At 49.9% G+C, this 25,468-nt stretch overlaps 5 protein-coding genes across 17 annotated transcripts in view; 3 read left to right on the top strand and 2 right to left on the bottom strand.

The window, feature by feature from the left end:
* PFDN1 (prefoldin subunit 1) overlaps positions 1–25,468 on the top strand; it is a 381,910-nt gene that overhangs the window by 57,840 nt on the left and 298,602 nt on the right. Inside the window, exon 1 of one of the 2 annotated variants that reach the window (XM_050795102.1) lies at positions 17,480–17,483. The exons of the other annotated variant lie outside the window; for it this stretch is intronic. The gene's annotated coding sequence lies outside the window, so the exon portion shown is untranslated. Of the gene's footprint in view, positions 1–17,479; positions 17,484–25,468 lie in introns of those variants that run through there. 2 annotated transcript variants of the gene reach the window in all.
* LOC126957344 (SLC35A4 upstream open reading frame protein) lies at positions 13–2,393 on the bottom strand. The gene is made up of 3 exons (XM_050795105.1): positions 2,279–2,393; positions 1,187–1,285; positions 13–587 (listed from the first exon to the last, which is right to left on the bottom strand). Exons 1-3 carry the CDS (start codon positions 2,291–2,293, stop codon positions 390–392), a joined length of 312 nt encoding a protein of 103 aa, XP_050651062.1. The 5' UTR covers positions 2,294–2,393; the 3' UTR covers positions 13–389.
* Positions 2,458–8,859, top strand: APBB3 (amyloid beta precursor protein binding family B member 3). The gene is made up of 13 exons (XM_050795043.1): positions 2,458–2,547; positions 3,224–3,387; positions 3,469–3,545; positions 4,411–4,471; positions 4,635–4,781; positions 4,907–5,034; positions 5,283–5,288; positions 5,431–5,545; positions 5,683–5,767; positions 6,029–6,112; positions 6,378–6,493; positions 6,628–6,819; positions 8,306–8,859. The coding sequence occupies exons 1-13, from the start codon at positions 2,508–2,510 to the stop codon at positions 8,540–8,542; spliced, it is 1,452 nt and encodes a 483-aa protein (XP_050651000.1). The 5' UTR covers positions 2,458–2,507; the 3' UTR covers positions 8,543–8,859.
* SRA1 (steroid receptor RNA activator 1) lies at positions 9,637–16,890 on the top strand. Its single transcript, XM_050795080.1, has 5 exons — positions 9,637–9,697; positions 9,853–9,978; positions 15,218–15,420; positions 16,229–16,337; positions 16,488–16,890. Exons 1-5 carry the CDS (start codon positions 9,637–9,639, stop codon positions 16,694–16,696), a joined length of 708 nt encoding a protein of 235 aa, XP_050651037.1. The 3' UTR covers positions 16,697–16,890.
* The window catches only part of ANKHD1 (ankyrin repeat and KH domain containing 1), a 142,822-nt gene continuing 135,181 nt past the window's right edge, over positions 17,828–25,468 (bottom strand). For all 12 annotated transcript variants that reach the window (XM_050794974.1, XM_050794962.1, XM_050794961.1 and 9 more), the window contains 2 exons: positions 18,650–18,820; positions 17,828–18,172 (listed from right to left, as the gene is read on the bottom strand). In XM_050794974.1, the coding sequence (XP_050650931.1) occupies positions 18,169–18,172; positions 18,650–18,820 (175 nt within the window). In that variant the 3' untranslated portion in view covers positions 17,828–18,168. The remainder of the gene's footprint in view (positions 18,173–18,649; positions 18,821–25,468) is intronic.

The following is a 25,468-nucleotide window of genomic DNA, read 5'->3' on the forward strand; positions in this document are numbered from 1 at the left end:
GTGACTAAGGGGCAGCAGGGATTGCAACACGTTTGGGGAAAATCAAGTTACGGAGCCAGCTACCAGGAAGGAGGAGCTGTGGAACATTGCCAGAGAGAATACTGAGGATCAGAGGCATCTACCAACCCCACAGTCAGGGCTTGAAGAATAAGGGGCTGGTAGTCCTTGAAGTCACAATCTTGGGGCCAGTCCCATGGAGTTAGGAAGGGGAAGAAGGAATCCAGGGTGCAGGCTGAGGAACTACTGTTCACAATCTGCAGGAAGGGAGGCAAGGATGAAGGTGGCAGGAAAGTTGGAGATAGCAAATGGATGACAGCTGGGGAATTCAGATAAAGTGTCTCCACCTGAAGGCTGAGCTGCTCATCCTGCCTCTTCCATGGCACCTAGAGCTAGTCCGGCCCCTTGCGTAGCGACTGCAAATAGTCCCTTAATGTCTTCTCCACGTTGGGCACAGCATATGCCTGAGCCGCATAGATACCAGTGCAGGTGCCCACAGCAAAGCCCAATACTGCTGATGCCCTCAGTTTGGCCACCACATAGCCAGCCAGGAATCCCTTGAGGAACGGAGAAGACAACAGCGAGCCATCCTGCAGAGAAAAATGCAGAACGAAACTTAGCTAGGCTCTTCCCTGACTCTGTCCAGGGGCTACTCAAGCTGTGATTAGAGCATTCCACCACCAACTCCTCCTCACCCTGGACAACTGTGGTATTTTCTCCAGATTTTTCCCAAGGTTCTGGGGCCAGAAAAAGAACCTAGCAGTTCTGATCACACAATCTCAGAACCCTGGGGTCAGAAAGCTCCAACCATAGAACTCCACTGCCACACAAGGTCAGAGATGCTCCTGGCCCTGCAGGTTTCTCCAGCTTCATTTCCTAGCATGCTCCCCAACTACTGTAGCCAAATGGACCTCCTTTCACCCTTCATGTTTATAATGCTACTTCCTATCACAAGGCTTTTACATATGCTGTTCTATCTGCCTGGAATGTTCTTTCCTTCCCTCTTCACCTACTTAACCTCTACTTAAGGTATTAGTTCATGTGCCATTCAGAAAAATTGTCCTTAGGATGCCTGAGAACAGGCCCTCAATAATCATTTGCTGAATAAATCTCTACCATTCATTTAACACTCTCAAGAGCATGTTGGGCAATAAAGCCTCAGGCAGGGGTGGGGTGGGACAGTCCTTACCTGGCCCACTCCACTGTTGACTTCGTCTTCCACACGCCGCTGCAGGCGTTCCAGCTGGTTCTTGAGAAATGCCAGGTCCTTAAGCTTAGGCAGAGAATCCTAGGACAAGCGAGACTCCAGCAGTCTGACTCAGCCCCACCCCTTGCTCAATTCCATCAGAAGCTGGGAATTGGGAGGGGATGGGGTGAGCCAGAAAGACCTTTTCCTATAAAAGCTTCCTGAGATGGCAGTGGCAATGGAAGAAAAGCATTGAAAAGCACAGAATTCAAATGAGGGCCAAGAAGGGACTGACAGATGGAATCTGAACCAGTAACTTACATCAACCTCAACAAGAATTTTACATAGCAAGCAGTATGTAGGAAAGGCAGGAGGGACAGCTAGGGACCGGTCCATCAGGAAAGCACTACTGACTCCATTATGAGCTCGAAAGTCGTGACCAGTCTGTCTTGGCTACTATGTTCTAGTGCCTGACATTTAGTAAATGTGTGGGTAATGCTGAGCTTATAGACCAATGGTGAGTAATGGACGGAGGCAGTTTCCTGGACAATTTGATTGTCTTGGTTCCTGGATGGGCTTTACCTCTTTCTTCCCAAGGCCATCCCAAACTGAATATGAGTGACTGGATGTGAGTGAGAATGACAAAAAAGACTGTCGGCAAGTGCGTAAGTAAATGGACTGAGTGATTTTGATCTCATGTAAGTATGAAATTCAGAGTGTATGCAAGGGAGTGTTTGAATGAGGGTGGTGTGAGTGTCCGTGTAATTGGAAACATCGTGTCACTGGGAAGAAAATTTCGGGAAGTAGGGAATAGGGTAAAGTGAGGAGTGTTTAAGGGTGAATGTTTTTGAGTCTGTGCTAGTAAGTGGGGTTCGTGATGGTTCCCAGGAGGGTACATCTGGGGGATCCACGGCTCCTCCCACCTCGCCGAATGCTCTCCCCACACCACTCTACACTGTTGAGGCAGCTGACAGCAGCCTCAGAAGAAACAAGGGACATCCTCACTCCTGAGCCGCTCCAGAGTCGCTTCTCCCCGGAACTAAAAAGGTCAAGGAGAAGACCACGCCCGGCTGCAGATCACCCACGGCCACTCACCTTGTCATCCGCCATCTTCCCAGCCGAACTTGTTGCGCAGGCGCATCCCCGCCTCCCTCATGCCGACTGCCCCGGCCATCTTTACTGAGGGCGAAGGCACTTCCGGAGCATTTTTGGAACGGGTGAGGCGCTTTCCTAGTGGCCGAGCCCGCCTCTCCCAGATACTTCCACGTGACCCCCTCCGGTAGAGTCTCAGGCTGAGTGTGAGCGCACTCACTACCCGGGAGCGATGATCTCACTCGTGCGCGAGTGCGCGCGGCGCATGTCCGGTGTGTCGGTCTTCGGGCGCCTGATGAGTTCATAGTCGTGCGGTGGTGTCAGCGGTTTCGGTGGCGTTCTTGGGTCACCCCCAGACCCACACACGGAAATACGCACCCATTCGGGGATCCAGACGACCGTTTACACGCACCACACCTGGGCGGGCTGTGAGGCTCAGGCCCTCCTCCGGGACCGGCCAGTGTCCCGCCCCGTGTCCCGCCCCGTATTTGTGCGGCGCCAGCTGGCCCGGCAGCCTGCGGCGCAGAGAGGCTGGGCTTGCAGGCGCAGTAGCTCCGGAGGTCGCGCTGGACTGAGAGTGCGGGCCGGCAGAAGCTGGCGGGGAGCGGCCGGGGTTATGCTGGGCAAGGATTACATGCTGGCCATCATTCTGGTCAACTGCGATGGTGTGCACGGAGGGGCCCGGTGGGAAGACCAGGAGCTTAGGGGGGACGAGGGAATCCGAAAGACTAGTCTGGGGCTCAAAGACAGGGTGGGGGATACCTCTCTGTGTAGGGACCAGGGGGCGAATGAACCCGATGTTTACATGTGATGTCTTCAAGATTGAGGAGCTTGGATCTTCAGCCTAAGAACTGACCCATTTTGGGGATGGAGAGAGGATTATGACAGCATGTTATTCTGAACTCACAAATAATATGCTCCCTCCTCTCTAATCCGGTGTTCCTGTAGATGACTTGTGGGGGGACCAGAGTCTGGAGGGGGAGCCTGGCTTGCCTCCTGGCTGGAGGAAGATCCACGATGCTGCAGGTACTTACTATTGGCATGTACCCAGCGGTAGCACCCAGTGGCAGCGCCCAGCCTGGGAACTAGGAGATGCGGAGGACCCAGGCACGGTAGGTGGAGTGTGAGGAGGAGGTCTGAGCCCGTGTGTGGACCCAGGTCTGCTGTTACACTGACTAACCCCCACTCTACAGGGAACGGAGGGGATTTGGGGACTGCGGCCCCTCAAAGGGAGATCCTTCTCCAGCCTGGAGAGCTCACTGGACCGGAGGTAACGAGTGGCCCAGGCAAAATGAAAGGCTTGGGGTTCCATGGTGTTCAAAAACGCAGCTGGACCCATGGTCTGCTTTCCACCCCAGGTTTTGGATTCTGTCACATGTTTTGGGTTCTGTTGTGTTCTTGGCTCTGTCCCAAGTTCTTAACTGTCAGTATTTTGAGTTTTATCCCTTGTTCTAAACTCTTGTTTGTAGCTACATGTTTTTCATATTCTTGGTCCTAACTTATCATGTTCTAGACCCTGGCCATTAGGTCCTCTGTTCTAGGATCTCTTCTCCCACTTTGGGGTTCTGGTCCACATATTGAACCCTGCTCCATTTTGTGACTTTTATTTTTTATTTTTTGAGATGGAGTCTCACTCTGTCGCCCAGGTTGGAGTGCAGTGGTGCGATCTTGGCTCACTGCAACCTCCGCTTCCCAGGTTCAAGTGATTCTCCTCCCTTAGCCTCCTGAGTAGCTGAAACTACAGGCACATGCCACCATGCCCGGCTAATTTTTGTATTTTTAGTAGAGATGGGGTTTCACCATGTTGGCCAGGATGGTCTCGATATCCTGACCTCGTGATCCACCCATCTCAGCCTCCCAAAGTGCTGGGGTTACAGGTGTGAGCCACTGCACCCAGCCTTGTGACTTTTATTCTATGTCCTGTGTCTGGGTTGTGTCCTGAATTTTCCCTCAAATTCTAAGTCACACTTTATGTTATGTTAATATGTCCTGGGCTCTACCCTGCTCTGTTTTTATATTTCTGGTGCTATATTCTGGGTCTTGTTCCTCATCCTGTGCTTATCAATTAGTCTAGGCCTCACCAGTGTGCCTACTGTAGGAAATGTGGTCCTCTTAACACCTCTGCTCTGTTTCAGTAACTCTCTGTCCTGGTGTGGTGAGGAATCCTACATCCAGAACATGGAGCCAGGGGCTAAGGTAGTGACTTGGACCTGAGGGCATTGGGAGGTCCCAAGGGAAAGACAAGGGTGGGATTGGACTGAGCAGAGGTGATCAAGGGTGAAGATAAGGAGTTTGTATTGTGGCACCTGCCACCCTGCTCCATCCTTATTCATTCCTGTCCCTTTCCCCAACTTGTCAGTGCTTTGCAGTACGCTCTCTGGGCTGGGTAGAGGTACCTGAAGAGGACCTGGCACCGGGGAAGAGCAGTATTGCAGTCAATAACTGCATCCAGCAGCTGGCCCAGACCCGCAGCCGGAGCCAGCCTCTAGATGGTGCCTGGGGTGAGGTGAGTTGGCTCAGCCCCTCAATGGGTTGGGCCCAGGGCCCAGCAGAGGTAGCTATCCCTGAATTGCCTATTTCTCATGGCAGTGACCTTTATCTGAGCTCTGAGCTGACCTCTGTCCTTGGCAGGGCCAGAACATGCTGATGATCCTGAAGAAGGATGCCATGAGCCTAGTGAATCCCCTGGACCACAGTCTGATCCACTGCCAGCCTCTGGTGCACATCCGTGTGTGGGGCGTGGGGAGCTCCAAGGGCCGGTGAGGATGCCTACATCCCCCAAGCGAGAGCTCGTCTCCCTCCCTGCTGCAAGCTGTGATCCCCACTGATGCTGATCACCAGTACTTGAACCCTGGACACAGATCCTCTGATGTGGACCCAGGACTGCTTCCCCTGCCTGGTCCAGCCCTGGTTGGGGAGGGTGGGCCCAGCTCAGCAGGGACAAATGGGGGAGAGTCCAAGAGGCTGGGCTGATTCCCTTCTGTGCTCCCACATGCTTCCGGAACAGTGACAGGTGAGTGAAAACCAGGTATCCTGAGCCCCATTCCTGACCTTCCTACTCCATCCCTGCCATATCCCTAGCCTGACTTTCCAGCCTCCTGCAGGCTCCTGCCTCTAACCAGCCTCTACCCCAGCCCCATCTCTGCCCCTGCTAGGGACTTCGCTTTTGTGGCAAGTGACAAAGATAGCTGTATGCTCAAGTGCCATGTGTTTCGCTGTGATGTCCCTGCCAAGGTCATTGCCAGTGCCCTACATGGGCTTTGTGCCCAGGTAAGGGTCAGGGGTGGGGCAGGGAATGTGGGTAAGGGGTTGGGTCTGAAGCTTCCAAGGTAGTTGGGGTGGTATTGGCCCTTTTACCCTAATTCCCCTCTCTCCCTGTGGCTCATGCTGGCTTCATTGTGTTTTAGATCTTGTCAGAGCGAGTAGGGGTCAGTGTTGATGCCTCTTGCTGCTCTCCAGACCCCATCTCCCCTGAAGACCTGCCACGGCAAGGTATGGGAAGGGGAGTGCCGCATTGCTGCATTGGGCTGCTTTGGTGCCGCTTTGTGGGTGGGCAATTTCTGGTTATTTAGTACTTCTGTGGATAAATTTCTGAGGGTCTGGTCTCAGGGATCCCAAGCCACGAGTTGGAGGAGCATCTATGAGCCTTTTCTTCTATCAGCACCAGCTCTGACCTGAGTCCTGGCCATTCAGAAGGGTGGGGAAAATGGTAATTGAGAGAGCTGCCAGGACGACTTGGTGTGTATATTTCAGTGGAGCTGCTGGATGCAGTAAGCCAAGCTGCTCAGAAGTATGAAGCACTGTACATGGGAACACTGCCAGTCACCAAAGCCATGGGTGAGGACTGAGGGGGCTGCATATGGTGGGCTGTGTGAGGCAAGGGGAAGGTGAGTGAGGTGGGGCCCACTACCATTTCTCAGAGTCCTCCCATGGCCTTGTTATGGCGCCTGGGATCTACCAGCCTTCCCAACTCAGAATTCTAAGCCTTGCCCCAACTATCCTATTCCCTATCTCTGAATCCCAAGTCAGTGAGAGGGGGCTAGACACTCCCTGCAGACTCTTTCTTTTACAACTGGGAGACACGCTGGGCATGTTCCCCCAGGCATGGATGTGCTGAACGAGGCCATTGGTACCCTCACCACCAGGGGGGACCGGAATGCCTGGGTCCCAACCATGCTCAGTGTGTCTGACTCTCTCATGACTGCACACCCCATTCAGGTATCAGAAGAGGGTGAAGTTGGGGGCTTTGGAGGGGTGAGCAGGGATGCTGAGGGGTCACTGCTTGCTGCCGGAAAAGTTCAGTGGGTCTGGCCAGTGCTTGGCCCCCTAGTGACTAGGCCTGGTGTGGGCAGGCAGAGGCCAGTACAGAGGAGGAGCCATTGTGGCAGTGCCCTGTGCGCCTTGTGACATTTATTGGTGTTGGCCGCGACCCACACACCTTTGGCCTCATCGCTGACCTGGGCCGTCAGAGCTTCCAGTGCGCAGCCTTCTGGTGCCAGCCCCATGCAGGGGGACTCTCTGAAGCTGTGCAGGCTGCCTGTATGGTGAGTCATGGGTGGGAATGGGTGGGTGGGAGTGCCCTGCAGCTGCTCTCCGCTGTTTACTGGGGCTCAGGGTCGGCAGCCTCTTTAGAGATCACAAACCTGGGCTGATTCTGCATCATTAATGTTTTGGCCCTCATGTTGTTTTTAGTAAGTTTTAATTAGTTGCCAATACTTAAAGGCCAGGACATTTCACATAATAATCGCTATTCTTGTTTTTCTTAAAATATCAAGAGCTCTGGCACTCAGTTCACACGTGTAAATGTCAACATGCAGCCAGAGTTGTGCAGAAGCTGTGCCCTTAAGAGTTGGCATTGTTCCTGTTTGTCCCATTTAGGTTTATTTCCTGGCATCTGTGGGCATTTGACTGTGGGTTGCTTACACTTTGTTAGTTCAGTTTGCTCATTCATTCAACAAATATGAGTGCCTACAGGGTCCCAGGCACCATAGTTGACCCTGAGAATTTAGTGTTATAGAGGGCACAGCCCTTGCCTTCGCAAAACACTTAGGATAGTGCCAAGATAGACCAGAAATAAGTTGTACACCGCTGGTTAATGGAAGAGGTGGCCCCTTTAGGGGTCAGGAAGGCTACCTGTAAGAGGTGATAGAAAACTGACAGTCCAAGAGGGAAGTTAGCCAGGTGAAGGGGAGTGGGCAGGTGTACCAAGCACAGGGAACCTTAGCTGTGAAGGTGAGAGATATTAGTGGATGAGAGTATCTGAAAGAATCTAGTGTATCTGGCATGCAAGGGGGATGTAGTAAGAGATGAGATCAGAGAGAATGACAGAAGCCAGGTTATGGGGGACCTCATAGGTCAGGGTGATGAGTTTATCTGGAGGCACTAGGAATCACTGAAGCCCCACAGTGAAGTCAGGGTTATGTATTAGGATGATCACTTAAGCTATAGTATGGGTAAAGATTTGGAGGACATGAGAGGAGGTAGGAAGGCCAATTAGGATGCCTTTGAGCCATTCAGATGAGATGACTGGGAGCAGTTGCATTGGGGCTGGAGTTTGAGTTGTACACCCTTACCCTCAACTAGGGAATCTGCTTTGCAGGGACTAGTCCCCACCAGTGAGAGATGGAAAAGAGCCAACATAGTGGTACATGTAATGAAGAGTTCAGGCTCTGCAATCAGAGAACTAGGTTTGAATGCCATTTCTGCCTTTCTCTGGCTCTGTGACCTTGGGCAAGTCATATACTCTCTGAATCTCAATTTCCTCATTTGCAAAACAGGGATAATAACCCCTCATAAATAACTGAATTATACAAAGCACTTAGCAGTGTCCAGCTCGCCCTCCTTAAGTGTCTGATACAGTTTTATGATTTTGTTATTGAGCTACCTGGGAATGCTCTAGAAACTCCACATGTGGCCGACTACCAACCTTGTTATCAGACAGAAGCTTTGGCCAGTTCCCTGTCCAGCAGAAGCTTTCAGGGAGTCTAGGGGCAGAAAGTAGCTGGATCCTCACATTCCCCTTCTCCCTAGGTTCAGTACCAGAAATGTCTTGTGGCCTCTGCAGCTCGAGGCAAGGCCTGGGGTGCCCAGGCCCGTGCCCGCCTGCGGCTCAAGCGGACCAGCTCCATGGATTCCCCAGGAGGTCCCCTGCCCCTCCCCCTGCTCAAAGGAGGGGTTGGCGGTGCAGGGGCAACCCCTCGAAAGCGGGGTGTCTTCTCTTTTCTTGATGCCTTCCGGCTGAAACCCTCTCTGCTCCACATGCCCTAAACTTATCTGGGAAGGCTGGGGAAGGAGGCTCTGGGTCCATGCCTAACTCTGTACCCTTTTATTCCTCAAGGCCTATAGCCTGTCACCCCTTGAAGCCTTCTCTGCCTGTCCCTCTGATCCTTGTCCACTGTCTGTTTATTGCTCAATTTATTGTTTATATGGATGACTGGAAGGCACTGCACCACAATGTAGGACCCTGACTTCCCTTTCCTTGGGTCCTTGTGTTCCTTGCCCCTGTCCAACCCTGGACAGTTGGCTCTACCTCAGTAACACTTTATAGCAAAATCAGTGCAAATAAAAATCCCTCAGTGACCTCACTGGATGTGAGTATATTGGGCCTGGGACAGGGCTGGGGGCTAACAGCCTGTGTGAGATGAGCGTCTTTGTGTCTGTGCTTGATGTTGGTGGCTCTCTGTAGTCACATGACAGCATGGGTGTGATGGAGATCTGACTTCATTCATTCAACAAACATATTTTCTAAGGAGTTCCCTGTGCCACGCACTAAGCTGGGCACTGGGGATGTAATAAAATAGGCAAGGTCCCACCTTCTGAGACTGTCAGGGAGATGAACAAGAGTCAAATAAGACAGAAGATGTGATGTAATATAATTAGGAAATCTTAGAGGGTTGTAGGGTTGTGGGAGCTCAAGTAAGACACTTAACCTGGCCTGAGACATTCCAGAAGGCCTCCTGAAGAACTGACATCTGAGCTGAGAACTGAAGGAAGATGAGTACTAGTTAGTGAGGCTACCTGAGGTGAATGTGGAGATTGTGCAGGGCAATGCAACAGGAGGCTGTAGAAGTCAACCTGGCTAGATCGCAGCGGGGCGTATGTGGGGCAGGAGCTTCTGGTTGTTCGAACTTGCTCCTGAGAGGATGAGGGCTCCTAGAGCGCTGGCTCCTGGACAACAACCTCCTTTGGTGCCTTGTGACCGGGCCCTGATGGTTCATTAGATGGAGCCTTCGAGTCTTAGGGAGTTGCCGCAGGGTCCCCACAGCAGCTCCCGACGGCTGTGAACGAGCATCCATCCTCCAGGGTTCCCGGCAACCCGCCTGGCCTGGGACGCGGCTCAACTGTGAGCGGCCGTCCCGGAAATGACGCGCTGCCCCGCTGGCCAAGCGGAAGTGGAGATGGCTGAGCTGTACGTGAAGCCGGGTGAGCGCGGCCGACTGGCTAGGGCACTAGGTCCTCGCCCCGGCCTAGGCTGGGGGCGGTTGCGGCGCGGAGTCTGGACCCTCTGTCTCCCCTAGCCCCAATATGAACTATCAGTGGAGTTCCGGGCTCGCTTCACACATCCCTCGCCTCCGCAGGCAACAAGGAGCGCGGCTGGAACGACCCGCCGCAGTTCTCATACGGGCTGCAGACCCAGGCCAGCGGACACAGGCGCTCGCTGCTCACCAAGAGGGTCGCCGCACCCCAGGATGGATCCCCCAGAGGTGCGTGGGGCCCCTGTGCTCGGAGACCGACGGGGAATGGGGAGGGGGTGTAAGAGATAAGCCTGTCTGGAAGGCTTTTTTCTCTTCCCCGAGGGCTCCTTATGGAGAGAGGTTATGGGGCTCCAGTAAAGGTCTCAGGGCAGGTGCTTTTCCGAGCCCCTTCTCTGCTGCTCAGGTTAATAAATGGTGTATTGATTTAAAAAGACTCTATTTTTTCATCCTAGGTGATCTCATCCAGACCCGTGGCTTTTAATATAGTTTTAATCCTCAAGTTATTTATCTTTGTTAACCTATACCTCTTCCCAGAACCTCATAGTGGCATATTCATTTGTCCATTCTGTCTTCACTTAGGTATATGATAATCATCAGACTTCACAGTTTTTCATTCATTTAATCACTATTATTTACTGAGCACTTACTATAAGTCAGGCACTGTTTAAGGGCCAACTAGACAGCAGTGAGAAAAAAGATCTCTGCTTTCAGGGAGTCCATGTTGCAGCACTGGAGATGGGCTGAAAGATTAAATAGTGGTGAGGGTGCTACAGAAAAATAAGCGGTGATGTAATATGACTGGGTAACGAGGTGTCTGAGGGGCTGATATTTAAGCCACACAAAAAGCATTCCAAGCAAAAGAAACAGCTGCAAAAGGAGTAAGTTTGGCCAATTCAGAGACTGATGAAATACAGAGTGACTGGCTACAGCCACTTTGTAAACCAGGATAGTGGGCTTTGTAAACCAGGATAAGGAGTTTGTATTTTAGTCTACATAAAGTTGGAAGCCATTGAAAAGTTTAAAGTAGAGGAGAGCCAACTTTCCCCCTGAGAATTTTCCAGGCCATTAAACGGGCTGTGCTGTGGCCTCCATAAAGGGGCTCAGGTTTGGTTCTTTCAGTGGCCCTCCATTCTCCACACCCTTTTTGCTGTAGAAGAAGAATGATACAAGGCTTGGTTTCTTAAACTCAGCAGTATTGATAGGTTGTGGCCAGATAATTCTTTGTGAGGGACTTTCCTGTGTGTTTATCAGCAACTCTGACTTCTATCCAATAGATGCCAGTAGCATCCACCCAGTTGTGATAGCCAAAAGTGTTTCCAGACATTTGCCCTGTGGGCACTATCTTCCTAGCTTGAGAACCAGGGACTGATTGACATTTTGAAAAGATCATGGTCTGCTGTGTGAAAACAAGATTTTAGGGGAGTGGAAAGACAAATTACAGCTATTATGGTAATATAGGCAAGATTTAATGATTTGCATAAGGGTACTAGGAGTTAGATGGATATGAGATGGAGAAGTTCAGTAGGAATGAGTAGATTAGGAGGAATCCATATAACTAAAATTTTTTGCTTGATATAGGAAGACTGGGGGATAGTGGTTTTGGGGAGGGGGAGTTTTTTTGGGGGGCCCATGTGAAATTTAGGCTGTTATTTTTCAGGAAAAGTCTAAGCCAGAATTAGAGAAATAAGTCACCATTACAAGGATGGTATTTGATGTTATGCACTTGAATGAGGCCAGGGACAGAGCCGTAGGGCACTCTAGCATTTCAAGGTTGAGAAGGAATCATCAAAGGAGATTGGGAAGTGGCCAAAGAAGAAAATAGAAGAGGCCAGGCGCAGTGAGTCACGCCTGTAATCCCAGCACTTTGGGAGGCCAAGGCGGGCGGGCAGATCACCTGAGATAAGAAGTTCAAGACCAGCCTGGCCAACATGGCAAAACCCTGTCTCTACTAAAAATATAAAAATTAGCGGGGCCTGTAATACCAGCTACTTGGGAGGGTGAGGCAGGAGAAACGCTTGAACCTGGGAGGTGGAGGTTGCGGTCAGCCGACATCACGCCACTGCACTCCAGCCTGGGCGACAGAGCGAGATTCTGTGACAAAACCAAAACCAAAATAAAAAAATAGGAGAGTGTAAAGACATGAATCAATAGTGATGAATGCTACTGAGACATCAAGATAGAGACAAGGGGCCAGGTGCAGTGGCTCACACCTGTAATCCCAGCACTTTGGAGGCTGAGGCAGGTGGATCACGAGGTCAGGAGTTCAAGACCAGCCTGGCCAACATGGTAAAACCCCCTCTCTACTAAAAATACAAAAAGTAGCCAGGTATAGTGGCGGGTACCTGTAATCCCAGCTACTCAGGAGGCTGAGGCAGGAGAATCATTTGAACCTGGGAGGTGGAGGCTGCAGTGAGCTGAGATCGCACCATTGCACTCCAGCCTGGGACTCCATCTCAAAAAAAAAAAAAAAAAAAAAAAGAAAAAAAGGAACCACTAGATTTGACAAGCATAGCAGTCACTAGTGATCATAACAAAAGCAGCCTGCATTAGTGAGAACAGAAACTCAGCTGGAATGGGCTGAGGAGAGAATGTGAAAAGTAGGGAGAGTGACTATAAACAGTTCACTCAAATTCTGTGGAGATAAGAAATGAGACAGTATCTGAAAATGGAACGTGAAGGGAGTGTTTTGATAGTAATATACTAGAGCATGTTTGTACGCTAATGGGATGATTCAGTAGAGAGGGAGAACTGATGATGCAAGAGAAGATACTTACAGTAGGGAAGTCTAGAGAAGACAAGAGAGGCTAGGATGCAGAGTACAGCTGGAAAGATGGCTTTTGATAGGAGCAGGAACGTTTTCATCTATTACAAGAGGAAGAAAAGTGGCCACAGATGCAGGTGGGTTAGGAGGACTAGTGGTGGGAAGATGAGACAGTTCCCGTTTAATGACTTCTACTTTTCAATGAAACATCAGGCAGTGTCAGAAGAAGATAGCAGGGAAAGAAAGAGAAGTTCTGAAGAGTGGAAAAAATGAGCCATAATGTCCGGGCAGTGTTTGGTACCTTTTAAAATCTGTGGCCATGAATTTAAAGTGTCAGCATGGCTCTATTTTCCCTCCCAAGTGCAAGCAAGTTGGGTTTAACCAGGAAAGTGGGACAATGGGAGGAGATAAAGGAGGTAAAAATATTTATTAGGGGGTGACCACGTTAATGTACATGGAAATCAAAGTAGCTGAGCTGGAAGGGGTAAGGGGGTGATCAGATTTTGGAGGTGAAAGTGTTGTGAACAAGGCAGGGGGATGAGAGGCTGATGTAGGGTGGGAAAAAATGATCACTGGAGGTGAAGAGGTCAACTGTAACGCCAAATTATTAAATGAATCAATCATCGTTGTAGATGTTGGTACCTAAAAGTAAACTTTTGACTTTTCCAGTCTGTTAGTGGTTCCCATTACTAAAGTCAGAAACTAAGAGTCACCTTGACTTCTCTCTTCCTCACTCCCATCCACTCCTGTTGCTACTTCCTCTTAAGTAAATCTCAGACTACTCCATTCCCCTCATCTACTCTTTTACCCTAGTCCATGCCAGCATTATCTCTTTCCTGAACTATTCAACCTCTCAACTGGTGTTCCTGCCACCATTGTTGACCTGTTTTCATCAGTTTTTCACAGAGCATACATGTTTAAGAATAAGTCTGATCACATCACCCCTTGCTTTTATAAACCTGCAGTGGCTTCCCAGTACCATTGACTCAAGACCAAACTCTTCCAAAACCCCACAGGGTCTGGACCCTCTGCTTACCTCTCTAATGATAGCTCATACTACTTTCTTCAGTGATAATAGTTTTTAGCCCTACAGGCCTCATTTTTGTCTCTTGAACAAGTCAAAAGTTTTCCTGCTTCTTGGGCACTGCTCTCACCTCTACCTAGTACATGTTCTTTCAACTCTTCATAGCTGCATCTGTCTCATCCATTAGTTCTCAATTTAATAAAAACAGCTCAGTTTGTACTTTTTGCTACACACTAGCAACTGTATTTTTTGTTGTTGTTGTTGAGACAGAGTCTCGCTCTGTCGCCCAGGCTGGAGTGCAGTGGCCGGATCTCAGCTCACTGCAAGCTCCGCCTCCTGGGTCTACGTCATTCTCCTGCCTCAGCCTCCCGAGTAGCTGGGACTACAGGCGCCCACCACCTCGCCCGGCTAGTTTTTTGTATTTTTTTAGTAGAGACAGGGTTTCACTGTGTTAGCCAGGATGGTCTCGATCTCCTGACCTCGTGATCCACCCGTCTCGGCCTCCCAAAGTGCTGGGATTACAGGCTTGAGCCACCGCGCCGGGCCTTTTTTTTTTTTTCCAAAGAGGGTCTTACTATGCTGCTTAGGCTGCTCTCAAACTCCTGGGCTCAAGTGATCTTCCTGTCTCAGCCTCCCAGTGTGCTGGGATTGGAGGCATGTGTCACCACACTCAGCCTGTACCTATATTCCTAATCTTCATTGCAACCTTGTGAAATAAGTGGCATTATATACATCCCCATTTTACAGAAGAGGAACCTAAGCTCTGGTTGAAAGTAACTTGCTGAAAGTTACATAGCGAGTGAGCTCAGATAAACTTAAATGTACCTCAGAAGGCCTTCCTGAACACTTAGTCTAGATAGGTTCTCCCATTTCTCTTTATTGCATAAACCATTTTATTTCTTGATAGCATGTAACATAATTTAGTAATTTTGTGTTTTTTTCCATCCCTCTAGAATTAAGCTTTCTGAGGTCAGGAACTTAATCTGTCTGGTTTACTTCCTCTTGAGTAGCCAGGACTATAGGTGTGTGCCACCACACTCGACTAATTAAAAAATTTTTTTTGTAGAGATGAGGTGTCACTATATTGCCCAGACTGGTTTTGAACTCCTGAGCTCAGGTGGTCCTCCTACCTGGGCCTCTCAAAGTGTTAGTATTACAGGCGTGAGCCACTGTGCCCAGGCCTGGTTTACCTTTCTTCTCTTTTCTTTTTTTTTTTGAGACAGTTTCGCTCTTATTGCCCAGGCTGGAGTGCAATGGCACCATCTTGGCTTACCACAACCTCTGCCTCCTGGGTTCAAGCGATTCTCCTGCCTCAGCCTCCTGAGTAGCTGGGATTACAGGCATGCGCCACCATGCCCGGCTAATTTTTGTATTTTTAGTAGACTCGGGGTTTCGCCTTGTTGGCCAGGCTGGTCTTGAACTCCCGACCTCAGGTGATCTGCCCACCTCAGCCTCCCAAAGTGCTGGGATTACAGGCCTGTCCACCACACCCGGCCACCTAGTTTACTTTTCTAATCTTTAGTGCCTAGCATATTGCCTTGCATAGAGTGGGGACTTCATAAATGCATATTTTTGAATGAATAAGTTGTCTCAGAGAGTAGCCCTTCTTAGAAGGGGTGAATTTAGAGTTAAACTTCTTACCCATTTAAGCCATGTTGCTTGATCCTGCTATACCTTTTCAGTTCCCGCATCAGAGACTTCTCCTGGGCCTCCCCCAATGGGGCCTCCACCTCCTTCAAGTAAGGCTCCCAGGTCCCCACCTGGGGGGAGTGGTCCTGCCTCTGGTATGGAGCCCACAAGTTTCCCAGTCGAGTCTGAGGCTCTGATGGAGGATGTGCTGAGACCTTTGGAACAGGCATTGGAAGACTGCCGTGGCCACACAAGGGTAAGCCCTGGCACATCAGAGGTTAGAGAGGGCTTCCATCCACAGCCAAATGCAGGAATGGCTCCCAGAGATAGACCCTCTGACCCAATGGACAATGGCTCTTAGTCCTTTTAGAGTTATGGACTCCTTCAGAATCTGCTAAGGCCTTCCCAGAGAAATGAACACAGGATTTCAGGAGCATTAACAGACTTTTGAAGACCAATCAGTAGAAGATGCTGTGGGAACAAGAGTTGAATTCAGCTCCTATTAGTGAACAACCTGATTTTCTGTACCTCCATGCCATTCAGAGTAGACCCGGCTGATTTTATTCTCAGGAAATTTATATTGTGCCCAGTTAGGAAGAAAGAAACCTCTTCTAGCTATAGTGTTTTCTTAGTTCTTAGAAAAAGAGATCTGAAGAATGTCTTAAAGGGAAAGTAGCATGGGTAATTTCACCTCTTTGGCTCTTAGTTTTCTTTTTGTGAAGTAATGCTACAGGATGAGCTTCTGAGAGTCTGAGAAGCCCCTGAAATTTTAAAATTCTAGTCATAGGAGGAGGTGGGTTAGGAGGACTGGTGGTGGGAAGATGAGAGAGTTCCATTTAATGGCCTCTACTTTTCAATGAAACATCAGGCAGTGTTAGAAGACGACAGCAGGGGAAGGCAGGCTTCATCAGGTTCTCAGTGGGGCCTCTAATCTTTGGGTAAAGAACCAGAACTCTAAAGTGTGGGCTAGAGAAAGCAGGTGCTTCCTATGTGGTGCTGCCCTCCTCTCTCTTCCCCTCATTGGGCTGGCAGCACTGAATTGGAGGGGGGCTTCTGTCTCTTAGAAGCAGGTATGTGATGACATCAGCCGACGCCTGGCACTGCTGCAGGAACAGTGGGCTGGAGGAAAGTTGTCAATACCTGTAAAGAAGAGAATGGCTGTACTGGTGCAAGGTATGGGTGGGTTCTTTGATATAGCCTAAATCCCTTGTCCTGCTGTGGTTGGCTGTGCTGGAGCAAGTGCTGAGATTTTGATTGACTGGGAGGGGAGGCATGGAAGCTCTTGTACCACAGGCTGCTTGCTCAATCCCCATCTCTCTTCAGAGCTTTCAAGCCATCGGTGGGACGCAGCAGATGACATCCACCGCTCACTCATGGTTGACTATGTGACTGAGGTCAGTCAGTGGATGGTAGGAGTTAAAAGATTAATTGCAGAAAAGAGGAGTCTGTTTTCAGAGGAGGCAGCCAATGAAGAGAAGTCTGCAGCCACAGCTGAGAACCACACCATACCAGGCTTCCAGCAGGCTCCATAATCCTCGGTTCCGCAGACTCACCGGACACCATCTCCTATGCCTTGGAGGCCTTCTCTCACTTGGCTCCCTTCTTACCACCAACAAGACTGTCCCACTGGGCCTGACCCACCTATAAGGGAAGAGGTCCCACCTGGGCCAGAGGGAGTTCATGTGTTACTCGTAACATGCATTTCAATAAAAACATCTCTGTGGTGGGCCTTGGGTAGGAGAGATGAACCCTTCCTGTGCCAAGCTAGTCCCCTCTGGTGTCCTCGACTGCCGTGCCCCCTGTGGATCTGCAAACGTCTGTTCTGCCTTCTCCATTCATCAGGAAGGGATCTGCTGGGTACATTCAGACTACTGCCTACCTCTTTTTCCCAAATTAGACTGAAAGCACATCCTGTGCTGGGTGGAGCAGCTCTGTGTTTGGATGGTTTCATTTCAGCATGAGAACAGACTCAAATAGAACGGGGAGACTTTTCCCTCAACAAAAAGAAAGACAGTCCTATTTGCACTGTATCACCCTTGAGATACAGGTGTTACAGAGATTAGAACCACACTGAGTGGGGTTTTTGCTGTATAAATCAAAGGAGAAAAAGACCAGATTACTGAGATTTAGGATTTTAACTGACATGCCAAACAAGCTGCTGCCTCATTTTGGGTTTCAGTGTGAACTCTAAGGTCTCTTATAACCCTTTGAGAGAGGTACTTGGTGGATTATCATGCTGTGAGAAGGGAGGGTACAAGGTTTTTGGTGTTGGAATAGAGGAACTGGTACTTAGAGGTGGTAAGCAGAAAAGGCATGGGGTGAGACTGGGGATGGCTATAGGCTGGGACAGCCCCTGTTTTCCAAGAGTCCTGCTTTGGAATGGATAGGGGAGGGGTTGCTGGGCAGGGTCCTGGTTCCAGGAAGGCTGCTTCCTGGAAAGACAAGAACAGCCCTTGGCAGCGGCCAAGCTATTGCTGTTTATGGTTTGGAGGCTCATGTAACCTGCCACTGTAGTATGCCTCAGGTTCTAATTGCTGCTGGAAGTGGGCCTAGTGGGAACTGGGAATGGATCTGAGGCCTCTGAGCTTAACCAGGCCTGCTGGGGCCCTCAGCTGTGTGGCTGAGATGAGAAAATAAGCATTGAGAACACTGGAGCCAAGGCATTTCTTTGAATGTTTACTAAGCAGCCAGAAGGTGACTTACTCCATTCCCCAGTTCCAGCCCCTGAGCATAGAGGGTTTAGGGTTAGGAGGAGTACCACAGACCGAAGAGGAAGTAGAGTTAAGGGCTTGGCAAGTTGCCCACTCCTATCCCTGGTCTAGCTGCCTCAGAACTAAAGGAGGCCTGGAACTAACAAGTCACTCCCTTCCAGATTAGATGAGGCCAAGCTGGCCTTTGGATGCCCCAGGAAGAGGTGGTGGCAGCAGTGGCATGAGGGATCCCTCTGTAACTCCACATGCCGGGTCATCTGCAACTGGATGAGATGTCCATTTCAAATTGAGCGTCATCTGGAGAGAGAAAAGGCAGGAGGACAGGTTGCTGGTCTGAGGATCTGCAGGCAGTACAGAAACCCCTCTTGGAATTGAACCCCCACACTGTGTCACAGTGGCATTTGAACTCAAAGGCTGGGACAATTCTTTTTCTTTTTTTTTTTTTTTTTTTTTTTTTTTTTTGAGACGGAGTCTCGCGCTGTCACCCAGGCTGGAGTGCAGTGGCCGGATCTCAGCTCACTGCAAGCTCCGCCTCCCGGGTTCACGCCATTCTCCTGCCTCAGCCTCCCGAGTAGCTGGGACTACAGGCGCCCGCCACCTCACCCGGCTAATTTTTTGTATTTTTTAGTAGAGACGGGGTTTCACCGTGTTAACCAGCATGGTCTCGATCTCCTGACCTCGTGATCCGCCCGTCTCGGCCTCCCAAAGTGCTGGGATTACAGGCTTGAGCCACCGCGCCCGGCCACAACAATTCTTAATTCCTGCTTTCCTTACCGGGTATCTCTTCCTCTGTCTCCTGCTCCTTCAGCTCCTCCAGCTTGGAGAGTGGGGCTGTTGGAGGAGTTGTGACCCCGGGAATCTGAGGGAGGCAGCAGGGGGGTGTCCGGGCAATGGGTGAGTTCTTGCACTCCAGCAGGAACTTTCGGTCGTAGATGATCCTGGTGCCTGTCAAGGGGTTGGGACTGAGGTAAGAGTCAGAAGCTTGGGTACAGAGGTGACTGGAGTCCCAGACTCAGGCCTTTTGGGGCCTGGACGTGAGGGTGGTGTTGAATTTCCCTGTGTATCAAAGGACATCTGCTCTGAAGCCCAGCTAGGTTCTCAGCAGATAAGCTTTCATAGTGCTTAAAATCTTCCAGACCTAACCAAGATGTGGGTATAAAGCAAGTGGGGCATCCCAGCTGGTATAGGCAGGGGCTTTATGTTTGGGGGAGCTTCAGATCTTGGCTGTAAGAGGAACACCAAACTTGGAGTTCAGGTACTTCATGCTGCTCCTCTACCACTCTGAAACCTTGCTTTGGTCTCACCAGTGAAGGTGAGACCTAGACTAACAGCCTCAGGTGATTCAAGAAATGAAATAGTTGTGAAGGGTTCCACCCAGTGCTGTCACCTGGGCTATCTCCTGCCGGGAGGAGAAACAGTACTGTTCTAATCCTGACCCCTCCCAGGTCCTATGAGGTTCATACTAGCTCAGAGGAACTTGGCCACATAATGTCCTCAAAGGGCCCTGCCCTGTTCCTCCCCTCCACTTCCGCGTGGCAGGAATCCCTGGGTCGGGAGCCCAGCAGCTCGTGATCCCAGGCTGCTCGCCCAACCAAACAGACGCCAGCCAGCAACACATAAACGGAGCAACTGCCCCAACTGTTCTAGCCATTGCACTTCTCAAGACCCAGTGTTTCTGGCTGAGGTCACGCTTAGTAGGGGGCCCTGGCCCCTATTCCTAGGAAGCAAAGTCGTGAGGGGTAAGGAGCACGTGTAAGGCGCCAAGAACCCAGGCCACAATGAAGGATTACGGCCCAAACACACGGAAGTTAGGCTCATGGCCTCGTTGCATCACTTAGTTTTTGGGAACTGAGCTTCCGCTCCAAACATTCTCCCCCAAAGCTACCTGTAGAGGGGCCTGCAGACAAGTCCTAGGCCTGTCCCTCCCCTACCCCCCGACCCGCACGCTAATATGCCCACAGCCTGTGGACCCCTGCCCGGCCCGCTGACCTCCCGGGGTAGTGGCGTATAGCGTGCCCCCCGGCGTGGTGCTGTAGCAGTCGGGCAGCTGGTCCCGGCCCCAGGGAATCGGGCAGCTAGTGGACGTTGACATAGCGAGCGGGAGGGGCAGCAAAGTAACCGCCTGGCATTGAGGTCGAGGGGCGCAGCTCTGAGTCTGAGGCGGACTCAACCGACCACGTGCAGCTGCTGGTAACACTAGAACAATAACATGCCCAGGGCGGGCCACCCGGGGTCACTCAACCTGACAGTCCCGCCCTATCCGATAGGAAACCTGCCCGGTTCAGAGAAAGCTGGAAATGCGTCCAAAGTCCCAGGCCCCACACTGGCTTCCAGTTCCTGCTGGCCCAGAGCTGGCCAACCTGCCTCTGAGTGCTGCAGCAGCTCAGCTATTTACTGTTCATAGCTGGGAGCTGGGGGCAGGCGAAGTAGGGCAAGCATTTTTATCCTGTACTAGTTCAGCCATTCCTCGCCAGCTTTTGGATAGTAAAGCACTATGATTAGCCAAAGTCACACATCTTGCAGGAAGGGAAGCTGGGATTCAAATCTGACTGCATCTGATTCCAGGACTGTGCCCTTAAACCCAGCAGTGTACTGCCTCCCATAAACAGTAACAGTACAAGGCCGGGTGCTCATGCCTGTAATCCCAGCACTTTGGGAGGCTAAGGCGGGTGGATTGCTTGAGCCCAGGAGTCTGAGACCAGCCTGGGCAACATGGTGAAACCTAGTCTCTACTAAAAATACAAAAGTTAGCTGGGTGTGGCAGCATATGCCTGTGGACCCAGCTACTCAGGAAGCTGAGGTAGAAGGATGGGTTGAACCCAGGGGGTGGAGGTTGCAGTGAGCGGAGATCGCGTCACTGCACTCCAGCCTGGGTGACAGAGCGAGACCCTGTCTCAAAACAAAAACAGTACGGGGTGAAACATGCCTTGATGGCCTGGAGCACAGCAGGAAAGGGAAGGTCAGGAAGGGCTGGTCATCTTTCTGAAGAAGTGGTACCTGGACTAATAAAAGGATGAGTCAAGTTTGGGGGCTACAGCTGAGGCATCACCAGTCAGGAGGCCTGCCCTTTGATCTCTCTACCAGTTAACTAAGGAAGGGCAGGGGGCTAGTGAGGAGGGCTTGGTCTTTAGTTAGCAGGAAAGAAAGGTCAAAGAGTTTGACCTTGGAGGTAAGTTTTTTTTATGTAGATATAGTGATAAGACAGGCTGGAGCGAGTTGGTGGGATTGGTGAAGATGTATATACACTGGAAATCTTGAATTCATCCAGCTGTCCTCTGTTTGGCTTCCTCAAAATCAGTACTGCCTCCACTGTCCCTTCCCCTCACCAAAAATTAAGTATAGACCACCTGACTGTACCCATTTATCAATATTCCCTCAGCTCTGGTTTCATCAGATTTCTCCTTAGGTCTGATTTCTTCACTCATTTAAAAAAATATTGCTTCTCAAACTATTTATTTTCTGAGATAGGGTTTTGCTCTGCTGCCCAGGCTGGAATGCAGTGGTGTAATCTCAGCTCACTGCAAACTCTGCCTCCTGGGCTCAGGACATCATCCCACCTCAGCCTCCTGAGTAGCTGGGACCACAGGCACCTGCCACCACAGTGGGCTAATTTTGGTATTTTTTGTAGAGACAAGGTTTCACCATGTTGCCCAGGCTGGTCTCAAACTCCTGAGCTCAAGTAACCTACCTGCCTTGGCCTCCCAAAGTGCTGGTATTATAAGTGTGAGCCACCACACCTGGCCAGCTTCTCAAACTTTAATGTGCATATAAATCATCTGGAGATACTGTTTTGTTTTTTTTGGTTTTTTTTTGAGACGGAGTCTCGCTCTGTTGCCCAGGCTAGAGTGCAGTGGCCGGATCTCAGCTCACTGCAAGCTCCGCCTCCCGGGTTTACACCATTCTCCTGCCTCAGCTTCCCGAGTAATGCCCACCACCTCGCCCGGCTAGTTTTTTATATTTTTTAGTAGAGACGGGGTTTCACCGTGTTAGCCAGGATGGTCTCGATCTCCCGACCTCGTGATCCGCCCGTCTCGGCCTCCCAAAGTGCTGGGATTACAGGCTTGAGCCACCACGCCCGGCCGAGATATTGTTAAAATGAGAATTCTGACACAGTATTGGTCTGGGGTGAGATTTTGGATTTTTTTTTTTTGAAACAGGGTCTCACTGTCACCCAAGCTGGAGTGTAGTGGTACAATCATGGCTCACTGCAGTCTCAACCTCCCGGGCTCAGGTGACCCTCCCACTTCAGTGTCCTGAATATCTGGGACCACAGGTGCATGCCACTGTACCTGGCTAATTTTTAAATTTTTTGTAAAGGCGGGGTCGCACTATGTTGCCCAGGCTGGTCTCAAACTCGTGGGCTCAAGTGATCCTCCCACCTTGGCCTCCCAAAGTGTTGAGATTACAGGCATGAGCCACTGAGCCCAGCCAATTGTGGATTTTTTTTTTTTTTTTGAGATGGAGTTTCACTATTGTCGCTCAGGCTGGAGTGTAATGGCATGATCTTGGCTCACCACAACCTCCGCTTCCCAGGTTTAAGCGATTCTCCTGCCTCAGCCTCCAGAGTAGCTGGGATTATAGGTATGTACCACCACACCCAGCTAATTTTGTATTTTTAGTAGAGACAGGGTTTCTCCATGTTGGTCAGGCTGGTCTTGAACTCCCGACCTCAGGTGATCCACCTGCCTCGGCCTCCCAAAGTGCTAGGATTACAGGTGTGAGCCACCACACCTGGCTGATATTTTTCTTTTTAAGATGGAGTCTTGCTCTGTCACCCAAGCTAGAGTGCAGTGGCATGATCTCGGCTCACTGCAACCTCTGCCTCCTGGCTTCAAGCAATTCTCCTGCCTCAGCCTCCCGAGTAGCTGGAATTACAGGCACCCACCACCACACCTGGCTAATTTTTTGTATTTTTAGTAGAGACCAGGTTTCACTATGTTAGCCAAGCTGCTCTCGAACTCCTGATCTCCAGTGATCTGCCTGCTTTGGCCTCCCAAAGTGCTAGAGTTACAGGTATGAGCCACCAGGCCTGGCTGCAATTGTGAATTTTTAATACAGTAATGCAAATGCTTCAGGGCCTCAGAAACACACTTCAGGTAGCAAGGGTTTGCATATTTTATTGTCCCGAAAAGGATTTTGGGTGTCTTACAAAATGGTGCATGCCAAAATGAAGTGTCTTAGCAGTGCTGGAGGGTAAAGCTTGGGAACAGATTGCAGAGAATCATTTATGATAACTCACCTTTTATACAAGGTGAGAAAGTGTCTGACAGGGAATGTGAGAATAGCGTGGAGGATGGTGAGATTTGAGGGTGGAGAGTCTAGCCTAGTGAAACCAGGTGGGGAAATGGGTGGTGGCTGTGAGGATGGAGAGAAGTGGATGAGATTCAGATACACAGAGGAAGAATAAAGTGAGTGATTAAGAGTGGGGTGAGAGAAAGTGTAAACTAGGATAATTTTCAGTCTTTTGGCTTGAGAGTCTTGGTGGCTAGTAGCACCAACTAATATGATAGGGAAAACAAGAAGAGCAGCATATCTTATGTGAGAGAATGAATAATATGTGTCCAGATGGAGCACAGTAGGAAGCTAGATATACTGAAGCCATGGGGAGAACTCTGAGTTAGTGGCTCAAATTTGGGTGTTGTGAAATTCAAGAGTGTGGGGATGGGCTAGGATCGGTGGCTCACACCTGTTAATTCCAGCATTTTGGGAGGCTGAGGTGGGAGGACTGCTTGAGCCCAGGAGTTCAAGACCTGGGCAATACAGCAAGACCCTATCTCCATTTATAACTAAATAAATGTGGGATGAGATCATCTGGGGAGAAGATACAGTATAGAAACCTGGGCATATCAACATTTATTTATTTAAAAGGTAGTAGAGAAAAATAATTCACCAAAAGAGACTGAGAAAGATGAGTCGGAAATAGGAGAATCAGGAGAAAAGTATCAAAGATTTTCAAGAACGGTCATTGTGGAAGTGAGGTCTTCCTTCTATTAATCTCTACCACAAAATAACAGCCGCAGTTACTACTACTATAATGACTACTGCTTGCAGCTAACTCTTCTGGAGTCACTGTGTGCTGTAAGAGCTGGGGAATACGTAGCTGGCTTTAGAGAGAAAGCCAGATTCATCATCCATGCAATCTGGATGAAGAAACAAGAATTTAAATCAGAGGGTCAATACTAATTACTGGCTGGGCAAGGTGGTTCATGCCTGTAATCCCAGCACTCTGGGAGGCTGAGGCAGGCAAATCATTTGAGGTCAGGAGTTCAAGACCAGCCTGGCAAACATGGAGAAACCCCATCTCTACTAAAAATACAAAAATTAGCCAAGTGGTGGTGTGCGCCTGTAATCCCAGCTACTTGGGAGGCTGAGATAGGAGAATTGCTTGAACTCAGGAGGCAGAGGTTGCAGTGAGGCAAGATGGCACCACTGCACTCCAGCCTAAGCAACAGAGTGAGACTCCGTCCCATTAAAAAATAAAAACCAACTAATTACCTATTAGAATATGGAAGTGTTTAAAAATACCTATGCCCAGGCCCCACCCCCAGATATCTGATTAAACCTATAAGGAAATACCAGGCCTCTGTTATCAGGCAAATTACTCTGGATTCACATTTAAGCGTTTGATTCATGATCTTCTTTTCCAAATTAGGGGTTGAAGCCTAGGGTCATGCCTTTTATTGGAGGTGGTCTTAACACACTTAAGTTTTTGATACTTAAAACCACCTTTCTCTCACCCATTGCCTAAAGGAGAGGATGGAGGCACATGAACCTGCCTGTTTGCAAATGACAAATCACTGAGGATAAATGGAAAATGCAGTATTACCAGAGCCCCTCACTATAGGGGGCAGGGTCCACTGGGAAGACATCATAACCAGTTGTATGTCTTGGTAGAAATGCTTCTTGTTAGAGAACAAGATGTTCATTCAGAAGCTGTTTTCCTACAGGCTTGCTTGCCTTTTCTTGGATTTACAATGTGGTCTAAGGCCTTTTTGTTTTTGTTTTTCATTAGATGAAGTCTCGCTCTTATCACCCAGGCTGGAGTGCGATGGCACGATCTTGGCTCACTGCAACCTCTGCCTCCTCGGTTCAAGTGATTCTCCTGCCTCAGCCTCCCGAGTAGCTGGGATTACAGGCGCATACCACCACACCCGGCCAATTTTTGTATTTTTAGTAGAGACAGGGTTTCACCATGTTGGCCAAGCTGGTCTCGAACTCCTGACCTCAGGTGATCCACCCGCCTTGGCCTCCCAAAGTGCTGGGATTACAGGCATGAGCCACCGCGCCCAGCCCCAAAGGTCTTAAACAGTGGGACAGAAACACATATACTAAGTACTTCTCTCTCTGGCTTGAAATTATAATGTAGCAAGCCTTTCCCCTTTTTTTTTTTTTTTTTTTTTTTTGAGACAGAGTCTTGCTCTGTCGCCCAGGCTGGACTGCAGTAGTGTGATCTTGGCTCACTGCAGCTTCCACCTCCTGGGTTCTAGCGATTCTCCTGCGTCAGCTTTCTGAGTAGCTGAAATTACAGGCACGTGCCACCACACCTGGCTAACTTTTTTTTTGAGATGGAGTCTGGCTCTGTCGCCTAGGCTG

The sequence above is a fragment of the Macaca thibetana genome, chromosome 6, assembly GCF_024542745.1.
Source record: "Macaca thibetana thibetana isolate TM-01 chromosome 6, ASM2454274v1, whole genome shotgun sequence".
NCBI classification, from domain to species: domain Eukaryota; kingdom Metazoa; phylum Chordata; class Mammalia; order Primates; family Cercopithecidae; genus Macaca; species Macaca thibetana.

Excerpts from the sequence above, each read along its gene's own strand:
- LOC126957344 (XM_050795105.1), bottom strand. Across the intron at positions 588-1,186 it reads TCAACAGTGGAGTGGGCCAG|GATGGCTCGCTGTTGTCTTC; the intron begins GTAAGGACTGTC and ends TTTTCTCTGCAG.
- APBB3 (XM_050795043.1), top strand. The coding sequence starts at position 2,508 with ATGATCTCACTCGTGCGCGAGTGCGCGCGGCGCATGTCCG. Across the intron at positions 4,472-4,634 it reads ACATGGAGCCAGGGGCTAAG|TGCTTTGCAGTACGCTCTCT; the intron begins GTAGTGACTTGG and ends CCAACTTGTCAG. Across the intron at positions 6,820-8,305 it reads CTGTGCAGGCTGCCTGTATG|GTTCAGTACCAGAAATGTCT; the intron begins GTGAGTCATGGG and ends CCTTCTCCCTAG.
- SRA1 (XM_050795080.1), top strand. The coding sequence starts at position 9,637 with ATGACGCGCTGCCCCGCTGGCCAAGCGGAAGTGGAGATGGCTGAGCTG. Across the intron at positions 9,979-15,217 it reads CCAGGATGGATCCCCCAGAG|TTCCCGCATCAGAGACTTCT; the intron begins GTGCGTGGGGCC and ends ATACCTTTTCAG. Across the intron at positions 15,421-16,228 it reads ACTGCCGTGGCCACACAAGG|AAGCAGGTATGTGATGACAT; the intron begins GTAAGCCCTGGC and ends TCTGTCTCTTAG.